This window comes from Eublepharis macularius, chromosome 8 (assembly GCF_028583425.1).
Source record: "Eublepharis macularius isolate TG4126 chromosome 8, MPM_Emac_v1.0, whole genome shotgun sequence".
Lineage (NCBI taxonomy): Eukaryota > Metazoa > Chordata > Lepidosauria > Squamata > Eublepharidae > Eublepharis > Eublepharis macularius.
This window is the reverse complement of record NC_072797.1, coordinates 142,982,749-142,999,525: the sequence shown is the minus strand read 5'-3', so window position 1 is coordinate 142,999,525 and position 16,777 is coordinate 142,982,749. Positions and strand designations below refer to the sequence as shown.

The 16,777-nt window shown below is 49.2% G+C and overlaps 1 protein-coding gene and 1 gene segment (V, D, J or C); one reads left to right on the top strand and one right to left on the bottom strand.

Moving 5' to 3' along the window:
* LOC129335010 (T-cell receptor beta-1 chain C region-like) overlaps positions 1–16,392 on the bottom strand; it is a 127,397-nt gene extending 111,005 nt beyond the window's left edge. The window contains 2 exon segments of the C gene segment in view: positions 14,963–15,276; positions 16,289–16,392. Of these exon segments, the coding sequence occupies positions 14,963–15,276; positions 16,289–16,328 (354 nt within the window).
* LOC129335013 (trypsin I-P38-like) lies at positions 2,718–10,101 on the top strand. The gene is made up of 5 exons (XM_054987439.1): positions 2,718–2,815; positions 6,191–6,356; positions 6,505–6,749; positions 7,999–8,135; positions 9,824–10,101. Exons 1-5 carry the CDS (start codon positions 2,776–2,778, stop codon positions 9,971–9,973), a joined length of 738 nt encoding a protein of 245 aa, XP_054843414.1. The 5' UTR covers positions 2,718–2,775; the 3' UTR covers positions 9,974–10,101.
* Positions 16,393–16,777: the final 385 nt, after the last annotated feature.

Below are 16,777 nucleotides of genomic sequence, written 5' to 3'. Positions count from 1 at the left end.
GTGAACAGGGAGGAATACACGTGAGTCTGTTCCCTTGCCGTGCAAGTGTCATTCGTCACGTGTAGCTTGGCTCTGAGTTGCCCGTACGGCAATGCAGTTTTCAGCTCTCTTTCTTCTCCCATATTCCTCCTGTTTTTCCACCGTGCAGCCAGGCTCCTCCGGTTCAGAGAGGTGTTCTGCGTTGTTCCACTTTACAATGTATCCTGACCGCCCCCCCCCAAGCTCTATTGATTTCTTTAAAAGTGAGCTCTCCCCCCCCCCCCCGGCTGTGTGTTCCTTGGCACTCTGTCACCCTCCGGTGGCAATGAGTTTTAAGAGCGCCTGCTTATATTCTCCCAAGAGATGCTGCTGTTCACTGGATGTCGCTTGAGAAAGTAAAGCATTAAAGGTTCTGATGAGAAATCTAGAGATATTTCACACACGTTTTGAAACATGAAACCATTTCCGATTCCATTTTACAGGAGACTCTTAATGCCACATAAACCTTGTCTTAATTTTAGAGCAACAGTTTGGGCCTCCGTCCTGCTGCTCCGCTCCGCCGTGCCTGAAGCCTCCCTCCAGCCTTCCTGTGGAAAAAAACAGGCTTGGCAGAGCCTCTTGCTTCAGAGGGAGGCTTCAGACGTGGCTGAGGGGCGTGGCTGAGGGTGCAAGACATGAAATAACGCCAAATTCAAGGCTTTGGAGAGCAATCCTTACCTAAGCCGCTGTACTCAAAATCCCACCCCGGTCTCTGCAGCGGGGCTTGATCTGTCTCTTCATTTTCCTTACTAAGCCCCTCGGTCAATGGGGGATGGTGAGAGCCTGTGTGGTGTAGTGGTTAGGGTGCTGGGCTAGGACCTGGGAGACCCTGGTTCAAAACCCCGCTCTCCCATGGAAGTTCTCTGGGTGACCTTGGGCCAGTCAGGCACTCGCTGCCTAACCTACCTCACAGGGCTGTTGTGAGAATAAAATGGAGAATGGTGTAAGCTGTTTTGGGTCCCCGCTGTGGATATAAGGTGGGTATAAATGAAGTACTCAATCAATGAATAGAAAGAGAAGGGTCTACATCTGAAACGTGGTTAGCTAATTGGAGCGAGCAGAGCTTGCGTCACGGCGCCCACGCTACCCTGCTTGCGAACCCTCTCTCAGCTATGAAGTTTGCCAAGTGACCTTGGAATGGCCGCTCTGCCGCTCTTACCGCACAGGTGAAGACCAAATGGGGAGGCCACCCTAGGCCACCCTATGGTGCTGCACCCTCATCATTCCTTCTAATAGCAAAATTGGATGCTTATCCGTAAGGCAGTGAAATGGCGCTTCCCCCAAACATGGGGGGGGGGGGTTTGCGTCTGCATACTAGGGGGACACCACAAACATGCAGAACAGTATTAGCGTTTCAAACTGAAACAAAAGAATACACCCCAACTCCTCAAAAACATTGTGCATATTCTCATATCCTGAGGAGTTAGCCATGTTAGTCTGTAGCAGCAAAATAGTAGAGTCCAGTGGCCTCTTTAAGACTAACCAACTTTACTGTAGCATAAGCTTTCGAGAACCACAGCTCTCTTGCATCCGACGAAGAGCACTGTGGTTCTCGAAAGCTTATGCTACGGTAAAGTTGGTTAGTCTTAAAGGTGCTACTGGACTCTTTACTAATGTGCCTATTCTCACTCCTTTTCAAGATGGAGAGAAGGATGAGAACAGCTGAGCATCAAAAAAGGGGGTAGGGGGGCAGGGGGGTAAGGCAGAAGAGGAAACCTGCCCCCTGAAGCCCTGCAAACATGTTGTGTCCTGGAAGGAAAGAGTAGGTCAGGGGAGATTTCGCAATCATGGGTCCCCCCCCCCAGCCTGGTGAGTCCCCCACAGTCCCCAATTTATTCCTGTTCTGTAGCACACTTGGTGGCAAAGTGCCTAGCAGGTAAGCAGCCGAAGGAGTCCATCCACAGGCAAAGTTGTGCGTTCTTCATATTCAGTCTTCTTAGGCAGAGAGAAAAATATTACTCGGAAAACTGAAAATCTCCCCGCCCCAAAAGAACAGAGCGTGTGCTCCCCTCAGAAAGACAAGAATGAATGTGAGCAGACGCTGCTCTTGGCACTTCAGTACTGATGGTGGGGTGGGGAGGAGAGATGGGGGCACCTGAGCAAAGGTGGCGGGGAATGCTGGCAAGTCCCAGCTGGCTCATGGCAGCCCCGCCGGCTTTTCAGAGCAGGAGGCGATTTGCCTGCCTCTGCGTAGCAACTCTGGACTTTTCGGCGGCTTCTCATCCAAGCACTAACCAGGGTCAACCCTGCTTGGCTTCCCAGAGCTGGTGAAATGGGCCTCGCTTGGGCCATTCAGGTCCGGGACTGAGCAATGGACTGGATAGCACAGGTGGATTTTGAGGAAGGATTTTGAGGGAAATAATTTAGAACTGGAAGCAAGTGACACCATTCAAAACTGTTTCTGAGGGAAGGATATTTTATCACACCAGGCCCAAATAAAAGAGACCTTTTCCAAAGCCACCATTTTTATGATATACTGACGGAGTCATGGGGGAAGTATTAAAAATAGCCACAAATGTGAAAAACAATTATTATTAACTCTTGTTACATTTTCTGTGTTTGCATTTTATGATTAATTCATGGTTGACTTTATGTTTCCTCACCACCTGCTGTTGGTGGAGACCCAAGTATGGATTTTCCAGCCATCCTCTGTGTATTTTTCCATCTGCAGAAGTCCTTGAGGTAGAGATAAAGTCTGCTCAGGGGGATAAATACCCTGCAAATCCTTCCCAGCTTCCCGGTTGAGAGAAGAGGACCATGAAATTCATTTTGTTCGTAGCCTTCTTGGGAGTGGCGGGTAAGTATGGGGGTTTTCTTTGTGGGCCCTTCTAGACATGGAGGTGTGGAGGGGAATGGTCCTTTCTCTTTGAGAAGCCCCTTCGTATCTCAAGACAAAGGAGGCCATTTTTCTGTGGGCTTACAGGCACACCCTAATATGCGCACACAGGCTGAGGTGGAGCTCTTGTCTTTGATGTTTTCGCAGGTACACATCTTCCTTAAGCCGGTGTGGTGTGGTGGTGAGAGTGTTAGACTAGTGTCTGGGAGAGCCAGGTTCGAATCTCTCCTCTGCTATGAGCCGCTTGGGCCACTCACACACTCTAAGCCTAACGTACCTCACAGGGTTGTTTTTGTGAGGCTAACAAGGGAGGAGGGCAGAATGATGTCGTCGACCACTTTGGGTCCCCCCTGAGCAGAAAAATGGAGTAGATATTCAAACAAACAATCAAAGCTGGTATCTCAGGAGGACCAAACTACACATTTGGTGGACACTCGGCTCTGGTGGCAGAACGTTTGCTAAGCAGTAGCAAAGCAATGGGGGGAGGATTGGCAGCAGTTCAGTGATGGGTGGGGGAGGGGATGCTAACCCCTCCCCCCAGCCGTTGGTTTCCCACCACAGCCCCTCCCCAGTGAGGCCTTCCTACGTGCATTCGCCACATCAAGAAGAAAGCACTTGGGAGGAAGCTGAGAAGACGGCAAGCCAGGAAAGAGTGGGCCTGCCACCCCTCAGCTGCCTCTTCTCTGCTTCAAACGGTTGCCAACTCCAGGTTGGCAAATCCCTGGAGATTTGGGGGTGAACCTTGGAAAGGGCAGTGGTTTGGGAGGGGAGAGACCTGAGTGTGGTACAATGCCATAGAGTCCACACTCCAAAGCTGACAGGGGTGCAGATCTCTGCAGTCTGGTGATCAGTAGTAGGTCTGGGAGATTTCCTGGCCCCACCAGGAGGCTGGCCGCCTTAGATCCTGTCCTCCATCCAATGCCTTGAGAGGCATGCAGAGGCCATTCAAGACGGACTGCGTGGGCACACGCTGGGATGCCAAGACGATGGATTCTTGGAGGGCAAAACAAACCCCGCAGGCTGCCATCTGGACACGCCTCTCAGCAATAAACTTTCCCTTTATCCCCCTCTTTTTAATCCATTCTTGGGATCTTCAGTGAGTTCTTAGGTTCGCTTCATGCTGTTCGACTCCCCTTCCACAGGATTTATCTTTTGCAGCTCCGGGACAATTTGTATGATCCAAGCTGTACCTACGTAGGGGACATTGTCGGTCTCACTGTAGCTGTGTGGAAAGTGCCTTTTAGGGCCCTCGCCGAGCACTCCACTGTTCTCAGGTCCAGACTGCAGGTCAGCTCTGAAGGCTGTCAGTCAGACATCCAGTTGTGCCTCCCACGCTAGGAGCTCAGTTCCCAGGTGTGCGGGGCCTGGCTTGGAATGGGACCACAATGCATAGGGAGAGGGAAATAAAGCCTTCCTCGACACTCTTTTCCAAACCCCCAATGGTCCTGGGGGAGCACTATTTGCCCCACTGGGGAAACTTCCATATACCCCAACAGGACAAATAGCGCTGTATCCGGTTGAGGAAATGGCAGGAGGGGAGGCCGAAGCCCCTTCTCCTTCTTTGATATCGTGAATTGGGCCCCGTGCACCCGGAAGTGGGGTTCTCTCTGTATTTTGAGTTCTCCCTTGAACCCCGATTCTCCCTGCAGTACATCCGCCAGTCTGTCGATGTGGGTGTTCCTGCCCGGCCTATTCCTAGCACGGGTGGTCTGAAGAGAAAGCGCCTGAAGCAGAGTGGCCGCCTTTCCGGTCCGCTCAGGCGGTCCACGGACTTAGAAGGGTGGAGCTCTGCTTAGGAATGATTCGAGCAGACAGGACGGGCCTGTTTGACTCTGTCGGAGGCAGCTCTGTGGGACAGCTTAGGCTCCAACTGGATGAAGTGTTCGGCAGTCAGGGCTGGGCCCCGTCAACTATGACCTGCAGAGAACAAAGCACGCTAGGGACGGCTTGTATCAGGGAGGGCCTTCAGCTTTCCCCGTCCACCATTTTTCTGTACACACAGTCAGCTGCTTGTAAGCCATTTTAGGTGCCCCGGTGCCAGTTTGCTTGTGTCAAATATATATCTAACAAAGGCACAGCCAGGCCAGTCCGAATCAAATCATACCAATTACTTCTTATCTGATGGATCTCAGACTATTACCGTTAATGTGGCCAGATTCTGTGCGGCTTGTTACATAACCCCCAAAGATCGCGTACATCCCCTCATGTTTGCAAATGGACGAGGCCCGGCTGCGAGTCCCTTCTGGGTTTTTTTTAAACACATCGACATGTATGTACCTACCCTTTCATCTGTATATAGTTCACCGTATAATATTTATTTTTATCTATCTATTTATTAATATTGTTGTCTCTAGACTTTTAGATGTATCTTATACTGGCACAGTGCCATAATAATAAACTTATGATCCAGCCCTACGCCAGGGCAAATAGCACCCCTGGAGCTGTTTTGGGTCAGAAAAATGGCGCAGAGGGGAGGCTGACTCATGCCCTGGGCCGCTCTCCTGATCCTAATCAGGGTCTGGTCCACTTCAGAACTTCTGTTTCTTGCAGGTCACACTTGACAATCAGAATTGGGTCAGGGGAACCTAGTCCTGACTTGTGCCAAAATCATCAGAATTGGGTCAGGGGAACCTAGTCTTGACTTGTGCCAAAATGTCTCCTCTAGTTTGACCCTTGGTGCTTTATGTCCAGGAGTTCCCAAGTTCAGTCCCCAGCATCTCCTGTTAAAAGGATCACAGAATCTTTGGCTTTATTGGAATATTTTTATTGATCTGCTTTTACTTATTTATTTTACTGGCTTGGCTTGTTTCATTGGCTTGTTTTATTGTGTGATTTGTTTTACTGGTTTGTTTTATTGTCTTGGTTTTCTTTTTTCACGTGTGAGCTGCCTTGAGAGGCAGAATACAAGCTTCCTAAACAAACAAACAAACAAGCACGCAAGCAAAAGACCTTTGCCAAGTTGTGACCCAAAAGAGCCACTGTCCGTGAGAGCAGGTAATACTCACCTGGATAAACCAAGGGTCTGACTCGAAAGAAGTCCTGCGTTATGTTCAAACCGTAGCTCCATCCATATGGTATTGGATACCACACTATTGTTTCTCTGTAGCAAGCATTCTCTTTCTGGAATGTCTCGTCCATGCAGGAAACCCCATTTGTGAATGTCTGCTATAGCATAAAGATATTGCAACGTCTGGTAATGTGTGAAGGCAACCAAGGGGTTCCTCCCACAGCCCAAAGTCTGAGCTGGGGGCAGCTGTGTGGATTCCTAATTTCACCCCCAGTGTAGGGCTTCCTGGTCCTGCACCCCGAATATAAAACGCTTCATCTTTTCCCCAGTCGCCTTCCCCATCGATGACGACGACGACGACAAGATTGTGGGAGGTTACACCTGCCAGAAGCATTCCGTCCCCTACCAAGTTTCCTTGAACTCTGGATACCACTTCTGTGGTGGATCCCTCATCAATAACCAATGGGTTGTGTCAGCTGCTCACTGCTATAAATCGTAAGTTACGTACATTTGTTGTTCCGTTCCTTACAGCCCTCGTGATCCAAAATGCCCCTGAGTGTAGCAACACTAGTAGCAACAGCTGTGTGGGTGTGGGCAGCCACCGAGTGTAGGACGAGCTTGATTGTTCCTTGTCTCAATCCAGACGTATCCAAGTGAGACTCGGGGAGCACAGCCTGAGCTACAACGATGGCTCCGAGCAGTACATCAACTCGGCCAAAGTCATCCGTCACCCCAACTACAACTCCCGGCTGTTGGACAACGACATCATGCTGATCAAGCTGTCCACACCAGCCACCCTCAACTCTCGCGTCAGCTCGATCTCCCTGCCTACCAGCTGTGTGAGCACTGGGACGCAGTGCCTGATCTCTGGCTGGGGAAGCAATGGCGGTGAGTCCCGCGTCGTATTTCTCAAGATGTATTCTGTCGCATGCTGGGAGGGTTGCTGTCAAGTTCATTGAGGGAAAATGATGGGAGGGTAACCTGAGAGTCCAAACCTGACCGGTTACCCACCTTCTCCAGGATCCTTTTATTCCTTCAAATAATTCCAGTTCTCTCAAGAGTCCTGGCTAAATCTGTGAGCCCATCTGTGGGGAGGGTGGGGTATAAATCAAATAAAATAAATAAGTAAATAAATAAATAATGTTGGAATTTGTAAGTAACTCTCAACTCACTTGACCCCTTCTGTGGCCGTTTTCCACCAGCGGGTGAAGACTTCTTGTTTTATTTGGACTTCCTTCTCTGATCCCTCCTTCCTGCCCTGCATTTTAATTGCTGTTTCTGTGTTTTCGTATGTGCATTTTAGCTTGGTTTTAGTTGTTTTAATGATGTGCTTTTGCTTGAGTTTAACTGCTTTTAAGATGTGTTTTTATTATGCATGTTTTAAATCTGTCAGCAGCAGCTTTGGTGGCCTGGATGAGGGCAGTAAGGTGGGGGCATAAATTTTGCAGATAGATAGATCGATCGATGAAATAATATCCCCATATCTTAGAGTCGCCGACTGAGCAACCCAAGATATTTTGGCAACTGAGGAAAAAATGGTTGCTGTGATTCCATTGAACGAAGTTCAAAATAGCTTATCTGGATTTCCTAATGATTTTTAATTTAATTTAATTTAATTTATTATATTTATATTCCGCCCTTCCCGCTTTCGCAGGCTCACCCAGAGACTGCTGAGACCATCCATATGGAGAGGCAGTGTGGTGTAGTGGTTAGAATACCTGGCTAGGATTTGGGAGAAACAGGTTTGAATCCCTGCTCTGCCATGAAAACCTGACGGGCCAGTCGCACTCTCTTAGCCTACTGTGCCTCACAAGTTGTTGTGATGATAAAATGGAGGAAGGTAGAGTGATGTAAGCCAATTTGGGTCTCCCGCGGGGAGAAAGGCCAGGTATAAATGAAGTAAGTAAATAAGTGAGCATGTACATGCTTCTCCAGCTTCATCACTGTATTAGCCTCTTCCCCACCTGGAGGACGTTACAGACACCCAAATTCATGTCCTGACGTGATCACCTGGCTGTGCCTTCATCTCGCCCTGGACTCATTAGAGATGTACCTCCAGGACTCACGGAATTTAAAAATGAACCCCACCCCCCTGCGGGGGTCACGGATGAAGGGTGTGTTTGTTTGTTTCTTCTAGTCAGCAACCCTGACGCCCTGCAGTGCCTGAACGCTCCTGTCCTGTCCTCCAGTCAGTGCAGTAACGCGTACCCAGGACAAATCACCAATAATATGATTTGTGTGGGATTCCTGGAAGGTGGCAAGGACTCGTGCCAGGTAAACTATTTCTCACCCCGGTGTGAACATGTGAAGCTGCTTTCGACTGAGGGCCAGACTACACAATACGTCCGGCCCGGGAGGGCCGTCACGACTCACAGGCAGCCACACAGCAGCTGCGGGGAAAGGCATTTTTAAAGTGCCCAGGAGCCCAGTTCTATTTGGAACTGTGGCTTGGGCAGAGGGGGGATTCATGGCGTCTCCTGCGTGCCGTTTCCTGGACCCTAAATGGCCCCAACAGGGAGTCGTTTGCGTAATGTTGGAGCTGCAGGTGGAGCGTTCCAAGCATGCTCAGCCCCAACGTCACGCAAATGACTCCCTGCAGGAGAGTTTTGGGATTCACTGCCACTGGACATACTGGACATACATGAACGTCAATCGTTTTCAAAGGGGGAGGGAGGGTAGAATGAGGAGGAGAGCTCCATCTGAGGCTCCTAGCCATGCTGACTCAAGGGAGCCTCCATATCCCGAGGCAGTAAACCTCTGAATCTCAGTGCCAGGAGGCCTCAGCCGGGGCAGGACTTGGCCTCTGGTCCAGTTCATTGCCTCTCCAGGGCAAAGGTTTGGCTGCTGCATGAAAAAGGACGCTGGGCTAAATAGACCACCTGTTTGATCCTCTTACGTTCTTAAGTGATAAGTTGATCAGAATATTTCCTCATTTTCATTTGAAATGCATATCATTTTATTTCCTCACCTATGCAACTTTATTACCAAGTGCAAAGAAGACCATCTGAAACAATTCATTCCATTGAGTTCCCCTAAAACTTCCTAAGCCATTAAGCTGGAGAACATACGCTGGGGTGGCAAAGGCACCACGGCCCTTCCTTTCTGTTTCCTGCTCTGAGTAACGGTGAAACGGGGGTTTGTGGTGTTTCAAGGAACAGCCAAATCTGTTTGACTTCAGACAACGGTGGCACAAAAGACATCTGGAACCCCCAGAGCTGTTGGCCCAAATAATACCATGGTTTTCTGGCCCAATTTTTCAAATGTCTTTGGTTTTTTAACTGTCACGGTTGCCCCAAAAGAGTCTTCGGCACTACGGAGTGTTGAGCGGGATCTTCCATAATATAACTACATGTCGCTACATTTTTGAGCCACGTCCAGGTCTGCCCTGAGGACATTCAGTCAGATTTGCACTACAAGTTGTTCCCCGCTGGGAACTCCATCCCTCGGCGTGTGGGGGCCTGATTCTGGACAGTACAATGGCTTACGCCTTGCCCCACTCAGTTTTCTGGCCCGAAATGGCCCCAGCTGTGCTGCTGGCCCCACTGAGGGCATGATGTGTACTGAGGGCTGCACGGATGTTTCCCCATCAGGACAAATAGCCCCCCCCCCATGGCCATTTCACATTGGGAAAAGGGGGGGGAGGCTTAAGCACTTTCTCTCCACTTGCTCCAGTCCCAGTCCAAACTGAACTCCTGCGTTCCTCAGAATTAGGTTCTCACAGTGCACGGCTGATTGAACGATTTTATGGTGGTTCTGGATGTACTCCACGGACTGTGTAACGTGTGGTTAGGGTAGCCTGGGAAAAGGAATTAACTACCAGACTGGCACTGGTTTTAAGTATCTATGTGCCTTCTTTGAAAACGCTGCCTCTCGCGCTGTCCATGTGTCAGGAGGATCACACAAATCCCCTGTTTTCCAACCGCAACCCTGACGGCGTGCCTTTCCGTCCTGTTCCGTTACAGGGAGACTCCGGAGGTCCTGTGGTCTGCAACGGGAAGCTCCAGGGAATTGTCTCCTGGGGTATTGGATGCGCTCAGAAAGGCTACCCTGGAGTCTACACCAAAGTATGCAACTACGTCTCGTGGATCCAGAACACGATCTCAGCCAACTAAGACCAGATCAAAGCTTCCTGCTGAAAATTTTTCTCTTCCTCTCTCGCCACCCTTGGATCAGGCATTCCAAACAATTCAAAACTCAGGGACGGAGAATGCAGGAATAAAAATCACAATTAGTACTGCAATCTTTTCTGGGTGTTGTTCTTATTTTAAAAAGGTGGATCAGAGAGAAATCTGGTGTTGATTGTCACGTTGCTTGAATTATGGAAGGAAACGGTTCTGCTGTGGAACAAACACAGCCTTTCTCTTGGAATTTATTCATTTAGAGCAATCAGCTGTTAACAGTTTGCAGTTAAGTGGTACCTTTCTTCTCACTTCAGCTGGTGCGTCTCTCATGACAGATGCAGCGCCAGGCATGGAGCAAGTATGTTGATGCTAGCAAGCCAGAGTTACATTAAACATTTCCCTTCTTTTCTCTTTTCTACTGCAACTTAAGCAGCTGAAGAGATACGTTTGTTGAGGGACGATCAGGCTATTAGCAACTTTTCACAGATGCAGCCTGGTCATATAGAGGATGGCGCAGAGTTGTTTTCTGCTGCCCCAGAAGGTCAAATCAGAACCAACGGCTTGAAATTAAATCGAACGAGCTTTCAGCTAAACATTAGGAAGAACTTCCTGACAGTGAGAGCGGTCCCTCAGTGGAACAGGCTTCCTCGGGAGGTGGTGGGCTCTCCTTCTCTGGAGGTTTTTAAGCAGAGGCTAGATGGCCACCTGACAGCAATGCTGATTCTGCGAACCTGGGCAGATCATGAGGGGGAGAGTAGGAAGGGTTACATCAGCCCCTAGTTCTCGTGGCCCCTTCTTACATGCCCAGGGTAAGGCTGATCGCAACCTTGGGGTCAGGAAGCAATTTCCCCCAGGCCAGTTTGGCTAGGTATCCTGATGATGCTTTGCCATCTTCTGGGCATGGAGCAGGGGTCACTGGGTCTGTATCGGGGGGGGGGGGAGTAGTTGTGAATCTCCTGCTTTGTGTAGTGGGTTGGACTAGATGACCCTGGAGGTACCTCCCAACCCTAGGATTCTGTGATCTAAACAGCAGGCCCCGGAGGCAACCACAGGAGAGGACCATCATTTTCATGTCCTGTTGAAAATGGGATCTTGTTGCCAGAACATTTCCCTGAAGAGCTCCACTTCTTTTATCTTCGATATTGCAACTTAAGCAGCTGAAGAGATTTATTTTTTTATTTCAAATTTGTATTCGTCCCTCCCTGCAAGCAGGCTCAGGGCGGATAACAACACATTAAAATACAGTTAAACATTCATATTCATTAAAAACAACACATTTTAAACAGGATGGGGGACAGCCTTCACAGGGAGGGTTTTATACACCCCTTTTTCCCAGGCCGGTGGAGGCCCAGCCTCAGCCATATGCCTGGCGGAACAACTCTGTCTTGCAGGCCCGGCGAAAAGATAGTAGGTCCTGCCGGGCCTTTATTAGTACTTTATTAGATATTTTATGAGTACTGCTATATGTTTTCGTTTGGGGAACAGGTGATTGATGCCTACTGCAGAGCAGAGGAAGCTTCGGTTTCATCTTAGCAGAAATTACATTGGATGTCCTGGAAGAGTGGAGGACTGGCCCTTAATTTACCGGCATAGTTCCTGGGCAGCTGCAAGCCAAGAGCAAGCCGAGTCAGGGCCACGGTGGCCATGTGACTCAGAGCAGAACTACAAGTGACAAAAGGCACAGGTTGGACACTTGTCAGCTCCCCTCAAGTTTTGATGGGAAATGTAGGCATCCTGGTCTTGCAGCTTGGCTCTCCGACTGCTGTCCAATGGACTTTTCAACTGTCACTTGTCCAACATTCCACCAAGCTGCCTACATTTCCCATGAAAACTTGAGGGAAGCTGACAAGTGTCCAACCTGTGCCTTTTGTCACTTGTAGTTCCGCTCTCAGACCTCAGGAACTACGGCAATGATGCCCTCCCTGGCAGGGCCTCTCGGCTCCGGATGCTCCAGGGCTGTTTTCACATCTCAGACGTCTGCATAGATGAAATCTAGTGCCACAGATGGGACCTTCAGATCCTTCCAGACTAGATGCTTTTCAGTGGAGACAGTCCACGTTTTCAGCATCAAGCCATTAAGTATAAGCCATTAAGCCCTGTTTATGTTTGCTTCATTTATGCCCCACCTTCTTCCCCAATGGCCGTGCGAACAGCCCAGTTTGCCCCACCTCTGTCAGGCTTGGGAACGAAATAGTGTTGGCCGTGATCAGTACTGGGATGGGAGACACCCCCCCCCCAAGGAAGACAGGGGCTGCTACACAGGAGGCGGCAATGGCAAACCACCTCTGCTCCTCTCCTGTCTGGAACACTCCATGGTTGGGGTCCCACACCACGAGTCAGCTGCAACCTGATGGCGCATTGCCTCTCTTTCTCTCCAGAGGGAACCCAGAGCAGCTCACATTGTTCTCCTCCATTTTATCCTCACAACAACCCTATTGGGTAGGTTAGGCTGACAATTTAGCTAAGGTCATCCAGCAAGCTGCCGTGGTTGAGCGGGGATTCAAACCTCGGCCTCCCAGACCCTCGTCCAACACTCAGCATGAAGCCCCTCAGCTGTCTTAGTGAATTATGCATTAAAATGTGTCAGGCAAATTCACGGATCAGAGATCTCTCAATCGCCATGGGCCCTACTGCATCTCCATGTTATGAGGGTCTATATATCTGCACACCCACTGCAGAGGAGCAGCCACAGAAGAGGTCCTGCAGTTTTCACTCCTGGTTTTGTGCTTTTAGGACAAAGGTTGCTGATCAACATGAAAAGCAGCTGGCACGATCGGCTGGACCCTTGGCATGACCCAGGAAAACACTTCTTAAATTCTTGAGAAAGTAGGTTCATTAGATAAAGGCCTGCAATTTTACAGGTGTGTCTTCTTGGCAGAGCCAAGGTTGTAAGATGCTGTGACCATGGGTCTGTCAATTTAAATAGAGACCATGGCACCTAGAAGAGAGTTTTTTTTAAAAAAGCAGAGTTTAAATTGGTGACTTTTAAAGTTTGTTTTATTATTTTGAAAGCTGCCCCAGGAAAGGTGGCATTCAAATTCCCTAAATATATAATTAAATAAACGATGCTGTCTGTCATGCAAGGAACCCGCTAGTCTTCTCCTCCAAAAACTTTTTTTTACAAATTGAAACTCGCGTCCACCTTATACACCGTTGCCCCCTACAGGAAGCAATCTAGGAGAGTATTAGTGGGAATATTTGCAGAAGAAAGATAGCAAAGGACACCTTGGGGGCTCCCTCCTTACCCAACCCCCTACTTTTTGTATCTATCCCCGGCAAATTGATGTCATGAGGGTGCCCCCGATGTGTCCTTGGGGGAGCACCTTGTTAGTGTTGCACACCCTTTTGTGCACAGCTCCTGACAAATAACAACAACAACAACAACAACAACAACAACAACAACAACAACAACATTCAATTTATATACCGCCCTTCAGGACAACTTAATGCCCACTCAGAGCAATTTACAAAGTATGTCATACTTTGTATGTCATATCCCCACAACAGCAAACACCCTGTGAGGTGGGTGGGGCTGAGAGAGCTCTGAGAGAGCCGTGACTGGCCCAAGGTCACCCAGCTGGCTTCAAGCGGAGGAGTGGGGAATCAAACCCGGCTCTCCAGATTAGAGTCCCGCGCTCTTAACCACTACACCAAACTGGCTCTCCAAAAGTGGAACCCTCGGAGTGAGAATTGAGGGACCCTCTCTAGCGTTAAAGTGCGTGCTTGAAAAAGCCACCTTGACACATTCTGGAGAGGGGACAAATTTCAATAACAACCTAGACAACTTTCTCGTCATTTCACATGGTGCAGTTGCAGAGGTACAGTCCAAAGGATGGGAAACCTTTCGGGCAAGCCAATTGTGCCTTTTGGGTGTTTCTGTAAACTAGAGAGGAAAACCCCCTCCTTTTGAGTCCAGGGGCACCAACAAGGTCTTCAGAGTGTAAGCTTTTGAACGTCAGAGCGCCCTTCTTCGGACAACTCCTGCTGTTCTACTGCAGACCAACACGGCTACCCACCTAAACACCCTCCGGAGTCCGTAAAAAAAACCCAGGCCAAGCAATTTGCATTCAGGCAGCTGAGCAGAGCTTTCAGCAATGTGTAGGTGCGCTCTGATCTGAGCAGTTTTCCACCCGCTTTACCAGGATCCCCCCCTTCTAGGCAGCTGTCAGATGAGTCCCCCCCCCCTTATAAACGGAGTAAGGCTGGCTTTGAATTCTTTGTTCCATTATTATCTCGTGATCAGGACAACTCCGGAGATTCTGTGTGAGACCAGAGAGCCCCTCTAATCTCACCCCGAGTCACTCAAGTCCTTCCAGGCATGAGAGACGCAGAGCAGGTTGGCAAGTGGGATTTCCAAAGCAGTCGTCATGACTTCTGTCGGCCCAGCTTTTCTGGCTTCCCGAGTCTCCCTTGGTCATAATAAGGGTTGCCAACTCCAGGATGGAAAATTCCTAGAGATTTGGAGGATGGAACCTGAGGAGGGCAGAGTTTGGGGGAGGGAAGGGAGGGGTCTCGGCAGGGCATAAGGCCACAGAGCCCACCCTCAATGCTGCCATTTCCGCCGGGGGGGGGGAAGAGGAAGAGAGATCAGCGGTAATGCCAGGAAACCTCCAGCACCCACTTGGATGCTGCCAAGCCCGTTTAAAACTCAGCTGAGCGGAGGGGGGACAGGATGGGCAGAGGGAAGATCAAGTCAGCAGCAAGGGGGGGGGTGGCTTGGAAATTTCCACCTGCCCCACCCTCCTTCATGAAGGGAAGAACTTGGATCGCCGTGGGCCAGGCCAGAGGGTCCCCTTCAATCTCTGCCCAAGCAGCCCAAGTCTTTCCACGTATGAAGGAAATAAAGGAGGGAGGCACGTGCTGGGAAACCCTCGTCCCCGCCTGAGTTTCCCTTCCCCCTGGGGCTGGTCTTCTGCACCAGCCGTCATCTTGTCTTCTTGCTTTGATGCCTGTGAGGAGGTTTGTGCTGGGCTTCCTCACCCGTTGCCTTGCTGTGTGATCTTGCTTTGCACAGAAATAAGTGCCGCTATCTCCTGGCTGGGCCTTTGCCACAGACACAGATAACGCGTTATTCTTCGTCCCGTTGCTCACGAAACGGCCTTCGAATGGCTTCTCTACATCTCCTCTGGAATCTTTGAATGAATAAATCACCAGCTGGAGCCGGGCCTCATCCTTCCGCCACTCTTGCTTGTACCAGTACATGTTAACATAACTGGTTTTGTTCTGGGAACAGCTCAGGGTCACTGGCTGTCCTTGCATGACCACCATATGCGGAGACTGAATAACAGCACAACCTATAAGGGATAATATAGAAAAGAAACAATGCACATTAGAACTGCATCAGGCTCATTCAAAATTAAAAGGGCTCCTGAAACTTCCAAAGCAGGATACAGCCTAGAAGTTGCAGATTTAATACATGTTATTTTTATTAGAAGGCAATATGCAGAGTGGACAGAATTTAGGTGAACATAAGTTTTCTTTCCCAAAGTGAAGTTTTCTATCTATAAACCAAACACCTGCAGACTCATCTGGGTTTTCCTTACAGCACTGGTATTGCTTGCTCACTCACGGGTAATACGTAACTTAAGAAGGTCAGACGAATGTCATCAGTTGGGGCTAATTGGCTAGCTGGAGACAGTCAATACTGTGCCTGCATTGTGCACAGTTTTGCCAGGACTCATTTAACCTGACGAAAGAGTGGGATGAAGGACAGGAGTACATATAAAATAATTGCACATCACAAAATATACGTTTAAAAATTCACTCTAGTCCATTGTTCAGCCCATCCGTATGCACTGAGAAAGTCAAGACAGCATGTCCCATAAGTTGCGAGTGCGTGGTCCCAGGTCCTCCAGTGAGTTTCATACTTGAAAACCGTAACAGGCGTGACAAAAATCACAAGTATTCATTTGTCCTTAAAGTTGGTGTTACCAGTGCACACTGCCCCAATCTGAATTGAGTGAGTTTTTAACTTGAACAGGATGTTAAAAGTATATCTGTCTTTCCTACTAATTGCAACTGGTTTCCCAAAACAGTTCTGATAAGGGAGTGTCTATAGGCTGAACGTTCTTCTCCCGCCCCACTTCTCCAGAATTCACCTTTTGAAAAGACATCTCTGATCTTTCTTGCGTCTACCTTGACGCTGAGTAGGATTTCCCACACAGCTCTCCAGAGCTGTGGTCTATCACTCTGGTTGTCAACATCACTTGGCTTTCTTGGGCCCCATCTTTCGAGTTCAGGTTAGAGGTGAGTCCCAGTTCTGAAAAGACTGAAGCCCACCAGTTAAACTTCTGGAGACTAACTTACCTGGGGAGAAGAGGAAAATTACAAGCAAATGGAAACGCATCGGAGTGACGTGGTCTCTAAGCAGGCGTTTGTCTGACCGGGAGGGTCGCAGGCAGCACCCATCCAGTGGCGAATGCAAGAGAATCCAGATGTCTGTACAGGAAACAGCGCGGGCAGGAGGAGGAAGTGAAGGAGAAACACCCCAAGCCCTGCAGGTTCAGAGCAAAGGCAACCGGGCGGGGAAGCGTACGGGCAGAGTGAAATTCGATCTGACTGTGTTTACCCGAAAGGAAAACAACCCTAAATGTAAAACGAACCCCTTAAAAATGTTCTAGGCACAAAAAATTATATGGGCATCCCTGTAACTTGGATGCAAATGTCAAACAGCCCCTTCCTTTTATGACGGTATACCTCTGGGAGAAAGAAAAAACCCCGTCTTTCGTTTGGGTTAATGCTGTAAATATTTATCTCGTTTAGCTAGAAGATGTTCTTGGTGCGTAGCAGTGAAGG

What these genes read in the sequence shown, in the direction of transcription:
- LOC129335013 (XM_054987439.1), top strand. Translation starts at nt 2,776, where the DNA reads ATGAAATTCATTTTGTTCGTAGCCTTCTTGGGAGTGGCGG. An exon ending in TGGCTGGGGAAGCAATGGCG is followed by an intron (nt 6,750 to 7,998) that starts GTGAGTCCCGCG and finishes TGTTTCTTCTAG; the next exon opens with TCAGCAACCCTGACGCCCTG. An exon ending in GTGGCAAGGACTCGTGCCAG is followed by an intron (nt 8,136 to 9,823) that starts GTAAACTATTTC and finishes GTTCCGTTACAG; the next exon opens with GGAGACTCCGGAGGTCCTGT.